Below are 13602 nucleotides of genomic sequence, written 5' to 3'. Positions count from 1 at the left end.
CTTTCAAGGAACAATAATTAACCATATGCACGAGTCACAGTGTGGTTTCCCTCCGTCCCCATCTAATTCCCTCCTCAAGGAAAAGGACCAATCAAGGATCTTTCCCTTGTCCGCAACCCGAACAAATCCTCTCGCTTCTCCCTCCTTATCTACAGAAATTACCACCTCCACCTTCTTCTTTTTCGTCCTTCCCTTCTGCGGGCACTGCCATTGATACGCTCTTCTTCTTCTTTCGTTGATTCCCCGCCTTCTTTGTGCTTTCTGTCATTCGTTATTCCTCTTGATTTTGGTCCGTTTTGCTTCGCTTGATACGGAAGCAAGCAAGAAAGGCGCGCCTCTTTGTGGAGGAATCGCCCTCTTTTAATATCTCTCCTCCTCCTACTCCAAAGCTCGCGGACTGGGGAGATGTGGCGGTATGTCCTCCTCTTCTTTTTCGTTCGTTTCCCCCTCCTCGTTCCTCATCTCCCTCCCCGCACCAAGATTGCCCCCTCCATTTCATCCCAAGGTCGATTCTCTGTCGTCCTTCGACCCGTCGAGTGCTAGAATCCGTATTGGGAGGCGGAGGAGGAAAGGGATCTTCCTTAAGGCGAGGGAGGAGGAGCAGGAGGATGTGTTTGCGATGGGGCCGAGGTTTATGGATGTGGAGGCCGAGATTTATGAGTTCATGCGGAAGTCCGACAAGCCGATGGACTTCCCGACCAGGAGAGAGCTCGTCGCCGCCGGGAGGGCGGACTTGGCGGAGGCGGTGGCCGCGCAGGGCGGCTGGCTCGCCATGGGGTGGGATCTTGATGGCGACGAGGTGATAGACGTTGGGACGGAATCGAGGAGTGGAGTCGGTCAAGAAGATGGTAGAATCTGTCAAGAAAGGGTTTCTTGTGGTTCTTTGATGAGCGATGCTGTAGGTACACTGGCCGCCGAAGACAATACGGCTGCCCCATCTTCTTCGGGGAGATCATTGTGAGTGAGGCGTATGTTTCTTGAATTCATTTTGTTTCTTTCCTTTCTGGACTTTCTAGTTGATTTGGTTGTTTCCCTTTTTATTTCGACACTTTAAGGGAGACGGAGAACGTGGAGGATGATGGCATCGATGGGATCTTGAGCAGGCTGGAGAAAGAGAGGGGCTTGTCTTTTGCTATGGGTTCGAGAGAGAAAGCGGTGTATGATAAGGACTCCTGGAGGGATGCTGTCCATGATCCAGGAGATACAAGTTAGTTTTCTTCTGTCAGCTCTAACATAAGACCGATTAGCTTGCTTATCATGAGCAATTGCCTTTTCTTCATGTCTAGTATCTGAGAACTAGAAATTATAATTTAGGTTAGAATATAATTTAGGTTATAATTGCCTTTTCTTTTCATTGCTTATAATTTAGGTTGTTCCATGGTTAAAGATGAACTCCTGTTATCGTCGAATGTTGTATTACTTGTAGCCTAATGGGAGAACACCATATGCAAGATATGGTGTTAGCCTTTTGTTGGGTCTGGATCAGCTAGTACTAGTTCTGGTTTTGGATGTAAACACTCCTGTAAATCAATGAATATTAGGAATTTTCCAGCTTATCTTTATTGCACCTTTTCTAGGTCCAATGATGCAAGACCACCTCATGCAAAGATTTCAACACTGGCAGATGGTGGTGGTGTGCAGCTTTTCTGGTGCAATAAATCTCAAAATAAGATTGCAGGACCTAGACAAGCTCTAGATAGAAACATATTCACCTCTACGGTACTAAAGCATTCATTGCATTGATGCAAGTCATTATGTAGATTATGGGTCTTCAGATGCTTGGTGGCGAATGACCGACAACTGCTGTTAGAGATATCCCTCCATGCTTAATGTGTCAAATAAATCATGTCAAGCATACTTCATAGATGACTTTTTGATAGTAATACAGTTAATTAAGTAACAATAGACAATACATTGTGTATGTCAAAGGTATTCAATACTGTTCACTTCTCTGACACCTAGGGGGTTGTTAGTATCATCCGCCTGATCATATTGGCTGTGATAAAGTAGATTTTATTGTATTAGAATAGATGAGGTAGTTCCCTCATCTAACAAATTTGTAATTGATTTAAGAAGGAAACAATCTGCTTTGTTTATCATAATTCAATTTTAACGTATGGGACAAGAACAGTTTAAGTGGATGATGAGGTACTACCACTTATTTAGATCTCTAAAAGGCTGGTAGTACATTCTGTTATCGAATGATGAGTGGAACCAGTCTTGTATGAGGGAACTTCTTTGGTGTATTTAAGTATTTTAGATATCTAAAATGTGAGCATTTGTTGATTATTCTTTTTTTCATCATTGGCATTGACAATGGTGTCTCATGGGAAATAATTTGGTAAATATTTTGATGGTGCCATGACAATATGTTTCTTGTTTTTCGGTCTTCTCTTTTCTTCTCTCAAACATTTTAGTACTGAGTTTAACAAAATTTTAAGTCATTGAATTCTGGAGGTATGCCGACCACATATAAAGAATATGTGTAAGACGTTTTGTTGTTTTTCTGCACTTCACAGTTATGGCGAAAGATCTGTAAGTTGTAATGAAATAGGTATTGGTATCTGATAGAAAACTTAAATTCTAAGTTTAGTTTCAGATTTTGTTGTTTTTTAATTCTTTTTCCTTTTCCTCTTTTTGGATGATACCTATGCTTTCCGTCGAAATGAAAAACTACCAAAACATATAAATTTAGATGTTGCAATTTATATTGCTGCTCAAATATTAAGCACACATGACATCAATTTGAAAAGGAGTAATTATTATGATTTTTTTTTTTGGGAAAAATGTTTTTGTTCATTTAGGAGCTCAATAGAAAGATCCTGCACAGTTATAGTGACTAATGTGATTGTTTAGACATTAGAAAATTTATACCTTATTAAAATTTATTACCATTGTGAACATCATTATCTCTATTGACCTGATCTAGGGGTCTGGGTGTTATTTCAATCAGTTGGTAACTAATCATAAGGTAGTCAGCATATATCCTCGTTGTCCATGTTAATTTTCTTTGTTTCTATTGACTTGTCATTGGTTATAATAGGGACATGCAACATTCCATATTGATCTGATGAAATGCTTGTGAGATAATTGTAATCACAAACCTCTTCCTGAGCCATGGCTATAGTGTTGGGCACCTGCACCTGCACCTGCAATCTACTATGTTTTGTTCATGCAGATGGTTACCCTCACTGCCAACCCTCTTGTCATCTGCAGGACTCTCGTATTTCCATGGATGCCTGTGTCGTGAACATGTGCCTAGATAATAATTTAGAATGTTGACAAAATCCTCACTTATTCTCCTCTTGTCATCAACTTATTGCCAAGTACCAGAGAGTTTCTTGTGAGAGGCAACTCCACTGGGTCTCTAGGTTCTCGTCTCTCTTGGTAGTTTCAGGCAGCTCAAGTTAAGATTTCCTCAGCCTCCAAGCCACTTTAGCCACTGGTGAGTGTACAAGTCATCACCTGCATATATTATATGCACAATAAAAAATAAATTAGATAGTCTTTTACCCAGTCACACTTCACATCTCAGTGGATATAAAACCTCAAACGCTAGCCCAAAAATCCATCATTTGGATATTGATCTACCCTTGCCATCATACCCCACACTCTGACCCAGTCTGAGGTCCAATCCAATTAGAACCAGATTTGATTTGAGTTTATTTGTTGATGACCTGTATATCACCTGATCTGTTTCACCTGTGCATTATTATATTGGATGTAAATTGCATCTGAGTTTATTTGTTGATGACCTGTATATCACCTGATCTGTTTTACCTGTGCATTATTATATTGGATATAAATTGCATCCCCCATTTCAATCTAGGTATGAGCTGTTTACAGCACTACAAGCACCTGGCCAGACTACCTAGGTTTTTGAAAACATTGATAGATAGTCTATGTAAGAAGAAATAATGTATGGATCCCAAACAAGAACAGGCTTCAGTTTGATGGAAACAAACAAACATTTTCTATCATGTTTCATTTAGTTTTAATCTGACCTTGCTTGGTTTAGACTCTATGTTTGGATTATATCTTTTGTTGAAGGGTCTGTAAAGTGGTCCTTGTGAACATACAATTTATAATGGACAAGATATTGCTTTCTGAAAGCCTTTGTGATTTTGATATCTTTAAATAAATTTACACATACTTTTGAATGCAGCATTAGTTTCCCACAAGTTGGCTCTCTGTAGTAATGATAGAAATAGCAGATCTGAGTCTGTAGAATCAGAAAATATATTTTTACACCATTCTGGTGGTGTTTACTCCCAAAATGGGGCATCAAAAGATGTCAACATCACAAAAAGTTCAACACCAGACATGTGGAGGAGTTGGAGCCTTAAAAGAGCAGGCTTTTCCATAAAAGAGTTTGAAGGTAATTTGCAAATTTTGTTTTTTGCATTTTAGATTACTATATCGACTCATGATACAGAAGGTGTGCTTTGCAGCTGCTGAAATTGTTCCGACTGATGACAGAAAGACACTAGAAGCTGACCCTTTAGATGCTGAATATAGGAGTGTGCATAAACAAACTCGGAACTCATTTAATTCTGATAACGGAATAAATGAACCGGCTGCTGACAAAAGTCAGATACAGTTACGTCTCCAGCACCTGGAGGCAGATCTTAGCTCTGCTCTTCAACTAGCTAGATCTAGATCTGGTGCTGTTTCACAAAAGGTATGTCATGTATATCTTCTTCTTTTTGTTGTATGTGGCATTTGTCTATAGACTAAATTTTTTTACTTGGTATCTTATCATTTAGCGTTGTTTTACCTATTTATATGGGATGCCATATCTTTACTTTCATTTTTATGTTACCTGGAGGAAAATTCCATAAAAAAACATAACTGCTAAAATATATTATGCTTTACTTTTTAAATTCTTTGACTTATTGTTGGTTATCTTTGAAAAGAAGATAAAGCTTGCTGTATCAATAATTGGATGGTGATTCTGGCAGTATCTGCTTTCATAGTTCTTATAATCAAAATGATAGTTTCATGACTTTTTCTATCGGTATCATGTATTTCTTCTCTAATGTTCCTTATAGTGTTTTCTTTCTTTAACCTTCAGGTGACAATTGCTACATCCTGACACTACCATTTTCTATTAGTATTACATTTCAATTCCCATTGTTATACTTTGCTGTCAGTCATTTTGACAGACTGTTAACTTAATCCACTACTTCACTCTAACCAGACCTGTAAAAAGATGTTACTTCTCCTTGGTTTAAATATTCATATGATTGTAGAATACTTTTTCCATTTTTTAGTTGATAGAATCTTTATTTTTGTATTAATTCTTTTCATTTATTTCATATTATTTTATTTCTTAGATGAAAAATGAGATTTTTTTTTTGTAAATACATTGTAGTGAGTTAAATGTAATGAAAGAAATTATATTACTTGTATATTTATGTTTTTATAATGTTCTGTTTCTGTAAGACCTATGTATGTAACAAACCTAGTAATCCTGGTGTTGGGTTATAGGTAATGAATGATAAAAAGAACTGATACATGAACAACCTTCCAAGAAAACCAAGTTGAGGATTCTGTTGCCTTGGTGCTTTAGCATTTTTGGATGCTCTGAAATGAATAATACCCCCTATAGTAAAACTTGTCATTTCTTTTCTCCTTTCTCGAAGATCTCATTTCATGTCCAGGGTAATTTTATAACGGTTCTTGCAACCAGGGTAGTAGATCTTCTTTTAGGCCTCAGTGTATCGTACTTTGGATTATCACTATTTCTGTAATTTCGGAAACAAAAGGTTTGTTCACACAATGTGGAAATATCTAATTTATGTATTGGATTCGCTGGCTTGTTTGCTCAGTTCTTATTTAGTCTCATTCATAACAATGGCAAATTTTTATAATTTCAACTACTATCTCATTCAGTTTGGTTATTCAGCACCAAAAAAACTCAACAGATGAGCTACATAGCCTTTGTGATGCATGGGAATTTCAAGAGACTGAGATAATGAATGCCCAAAATAAGTTGCGGTCTATTCGAGCAAAATTGGCAGTTTTAGAAGGAAAGATATCATTTGAGATTATGTATGCATTTTTCCCAGCTTGATTTGAAATCTTTTTTGAAATATGTTCTTGCAAACTGTATTGTTTGTTGATGATATTGAGATTTCTTTTATAGGGAAGCACGAAAACGAACAGAAGAGAAACAAAACAGAATTGATTCTGCCCAAAATGCTTTACTACTACTCCATACTACTAATATAGTTTGGCCTAATTCTGCTTCAGAAGTTCTACTTGCAGGGTCTTTTGATGGGTGGACTGGTCAGGTATGTTCATTTTATGGCTTTCAAGTTTTTGTTCGAATGATATATGAAGTAGAACATTATATGATAAAATTTGGACTCTAGTTTTTGTTCGTATGGTTTATGAATGTAGAGAATTATATGATCAATAAATATGGTTATTGTTTATCTGTTGACTTTTTTTTTTTTAGTTTATGTGCTGTTGAGCTGAACTGTTTCTCTTCATTTGCACTCAGATGCCAAGTATGGCCTGTCTGACTCTCAATTTGTTAATTCGAGTGATGAATTTTTTTCATCAATCCCACAATCTTTCTGTAGATAGTTGGAGAATTCTCTATCCAGTAGTTAAGTACCCGACACTTAAGTTGTAGTTTTCGATTGGTCAGTTTTACTTGGAAGTATGAAGCATGATAATGAGGTTTACATCTTTTATCCCACCATGGCATTCTTCATGATATGAGAATGCTATATATATATATATATATATATATATATATATATGTATATATGTATGTATTTATATATATATGTATATATGTATGTATTTATATATATATGTATATATGTATGTATTTATATATATATGTATATATGTATATATGTATGTAAACCAAGGAAATAAAGCGCAATGAATATTACATTTTGAAAATTGGTCAACAACTAGTAGAATCAATCTGAAGTCTCCCACCTTTGGCAAGCTTGGTACAAGGGCAAGGCTTCAAGAGGTCTTCTGGCTTCTGTCTTCCCACTTGTCTTGGTGATATGTGACACACATTTGTACAAATTTCTCTGCATCTTCCTCTATTTTCAGCCAGTAGAGCATGCATGCTCTCCAAGAGAGCAAGAGTTCTGTATATGTCTGGATTTCACAATCAGAGGGTGTCATGATACTCCAGCAAAGAGTAAACACCTTAGGTAATCCGACCAAGGCAAATACACCCAATTCCCTTTTGTATAAATGAGGCCCTTCCATATTGAAAAGGAATTAGTTCTTTCTTCCAGTACCTATGACCAGGGCACATACATGTGCCACTGCGCTCACAAAAGGCCCATATGCTCATGATGAACATCATCAGGTCCAAAATCTTAGGTCAAGTGGTAATGGAATCTCATGTCGTGTCTTACCACCTCACATTTTTATTGGGGCTATTATTAACTCGATCTCTCACTCAACTGCATACTTATTAAAATTCGGCATTTCTAATGTTCATCATATGCTCTATGATATTTCGTAACTTCAAATTTCATAGATCTTTTATATGACATTTTAAATGTTTATATGACATTTTCAGAGAAGGATGGAAAGGTCAAGTTCAGGTGTCTTCTCTCTGCAGCTAAAATTGTACCCTGGCCGATACGAGGTGCGCAGCTGTTCATTTCTTAATTAGTGATTTTTCCAGCGAATACACAAAAAGAATTTTCTTGTACTTGGACAGATCAAGTTCATCGTGGATGGTGTGTGGAAAGTCGATCCGCTGCGCCCCATCGTGCGCAACAGTGGTCATGAGAACAACCTCCTCATCGTCAAATGATGGTACACAGCCCAAGAGCAGAGAAATGCTTGGGCAATGTTGTTTGGGTGGGTAGGTATTCTTGCACAAAGAGACGGATGGCCCCTTTTTCTTTTTTTCTGCATTTCGTACTAAATGTTGGGTGTTTTAGATACTAACCATGCTAATCCTTGTGGCTGTCCAAGAACCTCCTCCAGTTCAGATGGCGGCATTTCAATCCAAGAACTGGCTATCCACTGGGGCAGTGCACATAACGAGATGAGAGCTGCTGAACTTGCAACGCTAGAGGATTTCAGAGACCAAGGAGCTCTCCCAGTTTCATGCTTACCCGTCTGAAGCCAAGAATTAGAAACATTCTTTTGACATGAGAAACGTTTGTTTTGTGTGCCCCTTTTTTTCACAGAAATATGCACCTATATGTTTGTTGATACGCCTTTGCCATACCTTTGAATTGCTGTGTAGCACAAATTTCCAAAGAAGAAATTCTCAATTTAAGCAGCAAACGATGAGACTTGATGACCTTTGTGCTCTGTTATCTTGACATGCTTAATTGGGACAACATATACACCTATATGTTGCTGCTGCTGCTACGTCTAAGCTTTGTATCTGTACCACTTGGCGCAAGCAGCGAAGTAGATGAAGTTGAGGACCCCTAACACGGCAATGGAGAAGTAGAAGAGGTCCAACTTCCCCTTGTTGAGGTCTTCGGCTAACCAGTTCTTGCTCTGCCCTCGCCCGGTGCTGCGGTGGACCACCGTCACCATCAAGCTGCTCAGGTAACCCCCGAGCGCGAAGCCACAGAAGAGCAACGACCCCGCGATGCTCCGCATGTTTTCCGGGAACTGCTTGTAGTAGAACTCCACTTGGCTGATCACGTTGAACGCCTCGGAGACGCCCAGGATGATGAGCGGCGGGATCAGCCACAGGGAGGAGAAGGGCGACACGATCTGGTGGTGGCGCAGGGCGTGGCTCCTCCTCCGCTCCTCGATCACGCCGGCGGTTGCCATGACGACCACGGAGAGGACGAGCCCGATTCCCATCCTCTGCAGCAGCGTGAGCCCTCCCTCCTTCTTGGTGATCCTTTCCAGCCGCGGGGCGACGATCCGATCGTAGATGGGGATCCAGAGTGACATCGCCAGCATGGGGAACACCACGAAGGAAGCCGCCGGTATCTGGAAGTTGCTCCTCCCCAGGTGCCTGTTGGATTGGAGGGCTTGGAAGATGACATAGGTCTGCTGCTGCGTCGCTGCAAGTTGGTACAGGATGCCGGTGGACCAGACGGGAATGATCCTTACGATGCACTTCACCTGTTCGACCTGTTGCAGGGTGCACAGCTGCCATGGATTTGCGGCAAACCCATCTGGTTTGATCTCGTCCTCGGGAGTTACGATTGCAGCCTTGTCGAGAATCCTGAATCCATCCATGAAGACACTCATCAAACTGCTGTTTGATTCAGCGAAGAACATGGTGATGCTGCTACTTGTGCTTGCCTGAACTGGTTGGTGTAGGAGAGCTTGGAGATGAGAGAGCTGAGATGCGGTGGATCGAGGAGGGACTCCACGGGGTGGTCATTGGGGAGCTTCAAGCGCCGCTTCCGAAACGCCGCAACCAGCACCTGGGCGATGCTGCTGAAGGGGCTGCCCTCCGGCCTCACCTTCACGTACGTCCTGGAACCCAGGAAGAAGAAGGCGCAGGAGAAGAACATGAGGACGGCGGGGATGGCGAGGCCGACGCTCCAGCTGACGTTGCTCTGGACGTAGATGATGAGGGTGGCGGAGATCATCATGGCGATGTTGAAGGTGAAGTAGTAGATGTTGAAGAAGCTGTCGATGCCCTTCCTCCCGTCCTCGGTGCGGGGGTCGAACTGGTCGGCCCCGAAGGCCAGGTTGCATGGCCGGATGCCGCCGGCTCCGATGACGAGGAAGGCGAGGCCGAAGACCAGGAAGGCTTGCTGCCCGGGTGTCGGGCCACTGCAGAGTCGGCCGGGGTCACACTTCGGAGGATGCAGCTGGGAGACGGCAGCAGTGAGCATGATGATGAGCAGTCCCTACACGCAGCGAACAGGTAAAATCTACTAATTCCGAGGCAGTAGAACATATTATCATCAGTAAAATTTAAGATGATGTGCTATTTATCGATAAACAATACTTTAAAAAAAATTAATAATAGTCATATAGATTAATTAAGGATGGTAAACTAAGTTAACACTATACTTAATTATCTCTTAAAAGAAAGAAGAAAAAAAAACTATAATAAACATTTAATACACAAACAGTAGTAATATTATTGATCAAGACATGTCGACCATAATATGTATGTATTTTGGTGGATAAGATCCAAATAAAAGATCTTGTCCCCTTTACTGTGTGAGAGGTGTGGAGCGAGCAGAAAGGTTGGGGGGATGGACAAAATGATAAGCAAAGCTGACCTCCTCGATGTCACTCGTACATCTATGGCGGAATTGTTGCCAATGGACAATAATGTTCTAATGAGACATACAAGACAATGGTGGTGTGGGGTTGCACTCTCTTTACCTATAAATTTCATGCAAGATTGCTTTCCAATAATGCTTCAGATAATAGGGGGTCGCCCACACCCATTCAAGTTTGTTAGTGCGCTCATATGGTGGGTGGTCTTGTGGGCATTCATTCGATAAGACTATGACAGTCAACTACGGGCACATTCGTCTTTGGATTGGATTCATCTACCCCGACTTCTTCTATCCTTATCCGAAGCGTATTTAGAAAGAAGAAACTGTGTCAGCTTTAAGCTTCGTTACTGCCAATCTTCTGAGTTGGAAGCAGCATCCTATAGCACATTAGCTTGCGCTAGAATCTGTTCCTCCTCACATCTGCTGCATGTGTTCGAGATAGATAGATTGAACTCGAGAATTGCTCAAAGACAATAAATAGCCTATAGTTTAGCTCTGTGCAAGTGTTCTTCTTCTTCCCTAACATGCTGGAATGGTAAGACTGTGTACTGAAACAGGAGAGGAGTTTGGAGTGCAGTACCAGTTGGGAAGCAACGGAGGCAAGCCCCAGCGTCGCGTACCGGCCCAAGTAGGTGTCGGCGAGGAAGGCGCCGAGGACGGGGGCGAGGTTGGTGGTGCCGTTGAACACGTTGACGATGGTGGCGGTGGTGATGCTCCTGAGGTGGAAGACGGCGGTGAGGTAGACGACGAGGTTGGTGATGGTGCCGAGCGCTCCAAGCTTCTCAAAGATCTCGTTCCCTGCTCGAGTTTCCTGGCTCAGACATCACAAGCCATTCGCAGCACGATGAGCAAGTGGCGGTGTGGAGATGCCCGTACCTACGATGTAGGGCATGGCCTTCCAACCTGTGTATTTGATCTTCTCCGTCTCAGTTGCCGTGCCGTTCTCCGGCATCTCCGTCACCTGCGGCTTCTCTCCTCTCGCGGCCATCATCTCTGTCTTTGACTGCTCTGCTTCCTTATCTCCGTGCTTTCAAAAGAAAGGGTGGAGCTCATAAAACGGGAAGCAAATGGCTGGACTCCATCTCACCGCAGGAAGAGAGAGATAGAGAGTGTGTGTGTGATTGTGGTCATACTTATGGATTCTGTGACTAAAGTAGGACTGGTTTGGTGCATGTCTCAATGAAATAACATCTGTTTGGGGCCCTCTCAGTCTTGACTCGAAGAAAAGTTGAAGACAGGTAGGCATGCACATGGAGCATTGCAAAGATGCATTATTATACGAGCCACGATGTTGCGACGGCATCTACCGGAGATGCTCCAACTAAAGACAGGACGATGGCTTGGGTCTCCTATTAGGTCAATATGCAGCATGTTTAGTCTCGCATCACATCGATTCAGGAGAGTCAAATAAACAAAGTCGAATGCACTTCATGAAATGTTGTTGCTGCACCCCAAAATAGGATTCTCAAGCAACGCCTCAGCACAAGCAAAATAGCACACAAGAAAAGTAAAATTACAAGTTCATTCACACAAGCCGACGTAAAACGTCGCTTAATTTACATCTGATGCAATCGCAAACACTGCATCATCTTATGGTTACTACTACAAAACGTCCACAGATTGACAAAGATGAGCTGCAGAAATCATTTCGGAATGAGATCCGTGAGATCATATAAAGCCCATAAGCAGTACCGTCGTCGTATGCTCGATAGGATCCTCCACAGAGATGATGCATCTTCTTGATGGTACTTGGTCATGGATTATTCAACTATGATGCATCATAAGTTCCATTCCATGCATTTTGAAATATAGCAAGCACACTGTCACCCGACACCGGAACACTAATCTTTATTACCCAGCTTTCTATACTTTGGAGGAATTGATTCATCGAACTTTGCACTTCTCTTCACGTTCGCATTGCTCGCCAAAGTAATGGTTGGAGAGACAGAAGAGCCGGTGTTTCTTCGCTCGAATCTCCCGATATTCCAGAATGAAAAACGTTCTTTTGGCTCATTCATGCAAACGGTAGCTTCCCCAAGAAGGTTTGTTGTCGTAGTCTGATGCAACCCGACGGGGTCCTGTCAGCAATAGAGAAATAATCATGTCTAAATGTCATATCTAAAATCAAATCAAGAACTTCAGATGATAAAGAGGAATTACAACCGAGCAAACAGCAGCAATATCACACCATTCACACTACTAGTATAACCAATTTATATCATCAGACTTTCTCATTGCAATTGCTTGCAGATCACAAGCCAAATCAACAAAACTCCCAAATATCCGCTGAAAAAAGGGCAATCACTTAACCTAAGATACTAAAAGACTGCAGTTATGAGATTTCTCATTTCTACCCTCTGGTCTCCCATAATAATTCTCTTGCTTGTCCGAAAATTGACCTAAGCTACCATATGAAAATATAACAAAAGGCCACCTCAGGAAAGGAGTCAAAATTGCAAATAAATTTTACTGCCGTGTAAAGATTTGTTATACGATATGTCCTTATCATGCCCTATCTAATATACATGTTTCACAACTGACAATTATTTTGCTTAATATCCGTGACACGATGAACTAATGGCCAAACACAAGAAGTCAAATACCAGGAGGAGTGGACATTTTCAAGTTAGAATACTAATCATAGTCCTACAATAACATTGTTAGGCCTAAGCTCAACATGTTAATGAAAGCTTAAGAACAAGGTACGATTGGGTAGATAGATTTTTCGATCAGTTTCTCCTTTTGAGATGATCGTCATTTCTACTCTTCAAGATATGGTTCTACAGTCCATCGTTATATATTTATACATATCATTCCTGTTTTATATACATGTAATACAAGAGTCTTCAGCTTAATAGAGTTCATGTAATATGATGAGCCTGACTTTGCTGTCATACTCCATCGGTTTCCTTCATTTTCTTGAAATAAGAAAAGCCACTAATTGAATCTTTTTATGTAGAGAGTCCTTGTTTTCCTCTTACTCATCATACTATTCTACTGTTTCTTATATTATATTTCTCAACTTCGGTTAGATAGTAGAACACAAGTAAGCAGCATATTACTCTCCTTGATCGATAAAATCTTTCCTCAGAACATATATCAAATACGAGTCTGATCCCAGAGTGTCATCTCAAGGACAATCATCATCTGGTTGCATCCAATATGGAAAGGGATGGTTCATTTGAACCAAGTGTAGATTAAACATAGCAGCCCAATTGAGTTATCTCAAAATAAAATGATCAAGAAAATACAGGCGAACAAGATTAAGCATGAATTTAAGCTTCACTAGAGCGAGCAGATGAAGGGTGATATGAACTTACATATGATGTTCTAACTGGAGCAGCAGCATCAGCACCATCACGAAGATGAGCACCTAAGGAAGGAAACA

General features: G+C 40.9%; 3 protein-coding genes across 4 annotated transcripts in view; 1 reads left to right on the top strand and 2 right to left on the bottom strand.

Moving 5' to 3' along the window:
* Positions 1–102: 102 nt before the first annotated feature.
* On the top strand, positions 103–8302 carry LOC135587872 (protein FLOURY ENDOSPERM 6, chloroplastic-like). Of its 2 annotated transcripts, none has more exons than XM_065079706.1 (9): positions 103–957; positions 1056–1207; positions 4166–4378; positions 4452–4681; positions 5909–6054; positions 6149–6296; positions 7565–7633; positions 7709–7855; positions 7981–8302. In XM_065079706.1, the coding sequence occupies exons 1-8, from the start codon at positions 416–418 to the stop codon at positions 7802–7804; spliced, it is 1596 nt and encodes a 531-aa protein (XP_064935778.1). In that variant the 5' UTR covers positions 103–415; the 3' UTR covers positions 7805–7855; positions 7981–8302. The 2 variants fall into 2 exon arrangements, with proteins under 2 accessions (XP_064935778.1, XP_064935777.1); XM_065079705.1 differs by having other exon boundaries at positions 7969–8302.
* On the bottom strand, positions 8225–11404 carry LOC103994633 (protein NRT1/ PTR FAMILY 2.11). The gene is made up of 4 exons (XM_009415023.3): positions 11091–11404; positions 10795–11012; positions 9274–9830; positions 8225–9193 (listed from the first exon to the last, which is right to left on the bottom strand). Exons 1-4 carry the CDS (start codon positions 11203–11205, stop codon positions 8377–8379), a joined length of 1707 nt encoding a protein of 568 aa, XP_009413298.2. The 5' UTR covers positions 11206–11404; the 3' UTR covers positions 8225–8376.
* A 316-nt stretch (positions 11405–11720) lies between these two features.
* The window catches only part of LOC103994635 (uncharacterized), a 3008-nt gene continuing 1126 nt past the window's right edge, over positions 11721–13602 (bottom strand). Inside the window, exons 2-3 of the mRNA XM_009415026.3 lie at positions 13535–13587; positions 11721–12292 (exon numbers count right to left, since the gene is read on the bottom strand). Of these exons, the coding sequence (XP_009413301.2) occupies positions 12056–12292; positions 13535–13587 (290 nt within the window). The 3' untranslated portion in view covers positions 11721–12055. The remainder of the gene's footprint in view (positions 12293–13534; positions 13588–13602) is intronic.

This window comes from Musa acuminata, chromosome BXJ1-8, assembly GCF_036884655.1.
Source record: "Musa acuminata AAA Group cultivar baxijiao chromosome BXJ1-8, Cavendish_Baxijiao_AAA, whole genome shotgun sequence".
NCBI lineage: Eukaryota > Viridiplantae > Streptophyta > Magnoliopsida > Zingiberales > Musaceae > Musa > Musa acuminata.
Note: the sequence above shows the minus strand (reverse complement) of the source record. Positions and strands in the feature narration are given on the sequence as shown.

Coding starts and splice junctions, on each gene's coding strand:
- LOC103994633 (XM_009415023.3), bottom strand. CDS start 11,205: ATGATGGCCGCGAGAGGAGAGAAGCCGCAGGTGACGGAGATGCCGGAG. Junction 11,013..11,090: donor GGCCATGCCCTACATCGTAG/GTACGGGCATCT, acceptor AAACTCGAGCAG/GGAACGAGATCTTTGAGAAG. Junction 9,831..10,794: donor CCTCCGTTGCTTCCCAACTG/GTACTGCACTCC, acceptor CGCTGCGTGTAG/GGACTGCTCATCATCATGCT.
- LOC135587872 (XM_065079706.1), top strand. CDS start 416: ATGTCCTCCTCTTCTTTTTCGTTCGTTTCCCCCTCCTCGTTCCTCATC. Junction 958..1,055: donor TCTTCTTCGGGGAGATCATT/GTGAGTGAGGCG, acceptor CGACACTTTAAG/GGAGACGGAGAACGTGGAGG. Junction 6,055..6,148: donor AAGATATCATTTGAGATTAT/GTATGCATTTTT, acceptor TTTCTTTTATAG/GGAAGCACGAAAACGAACAG.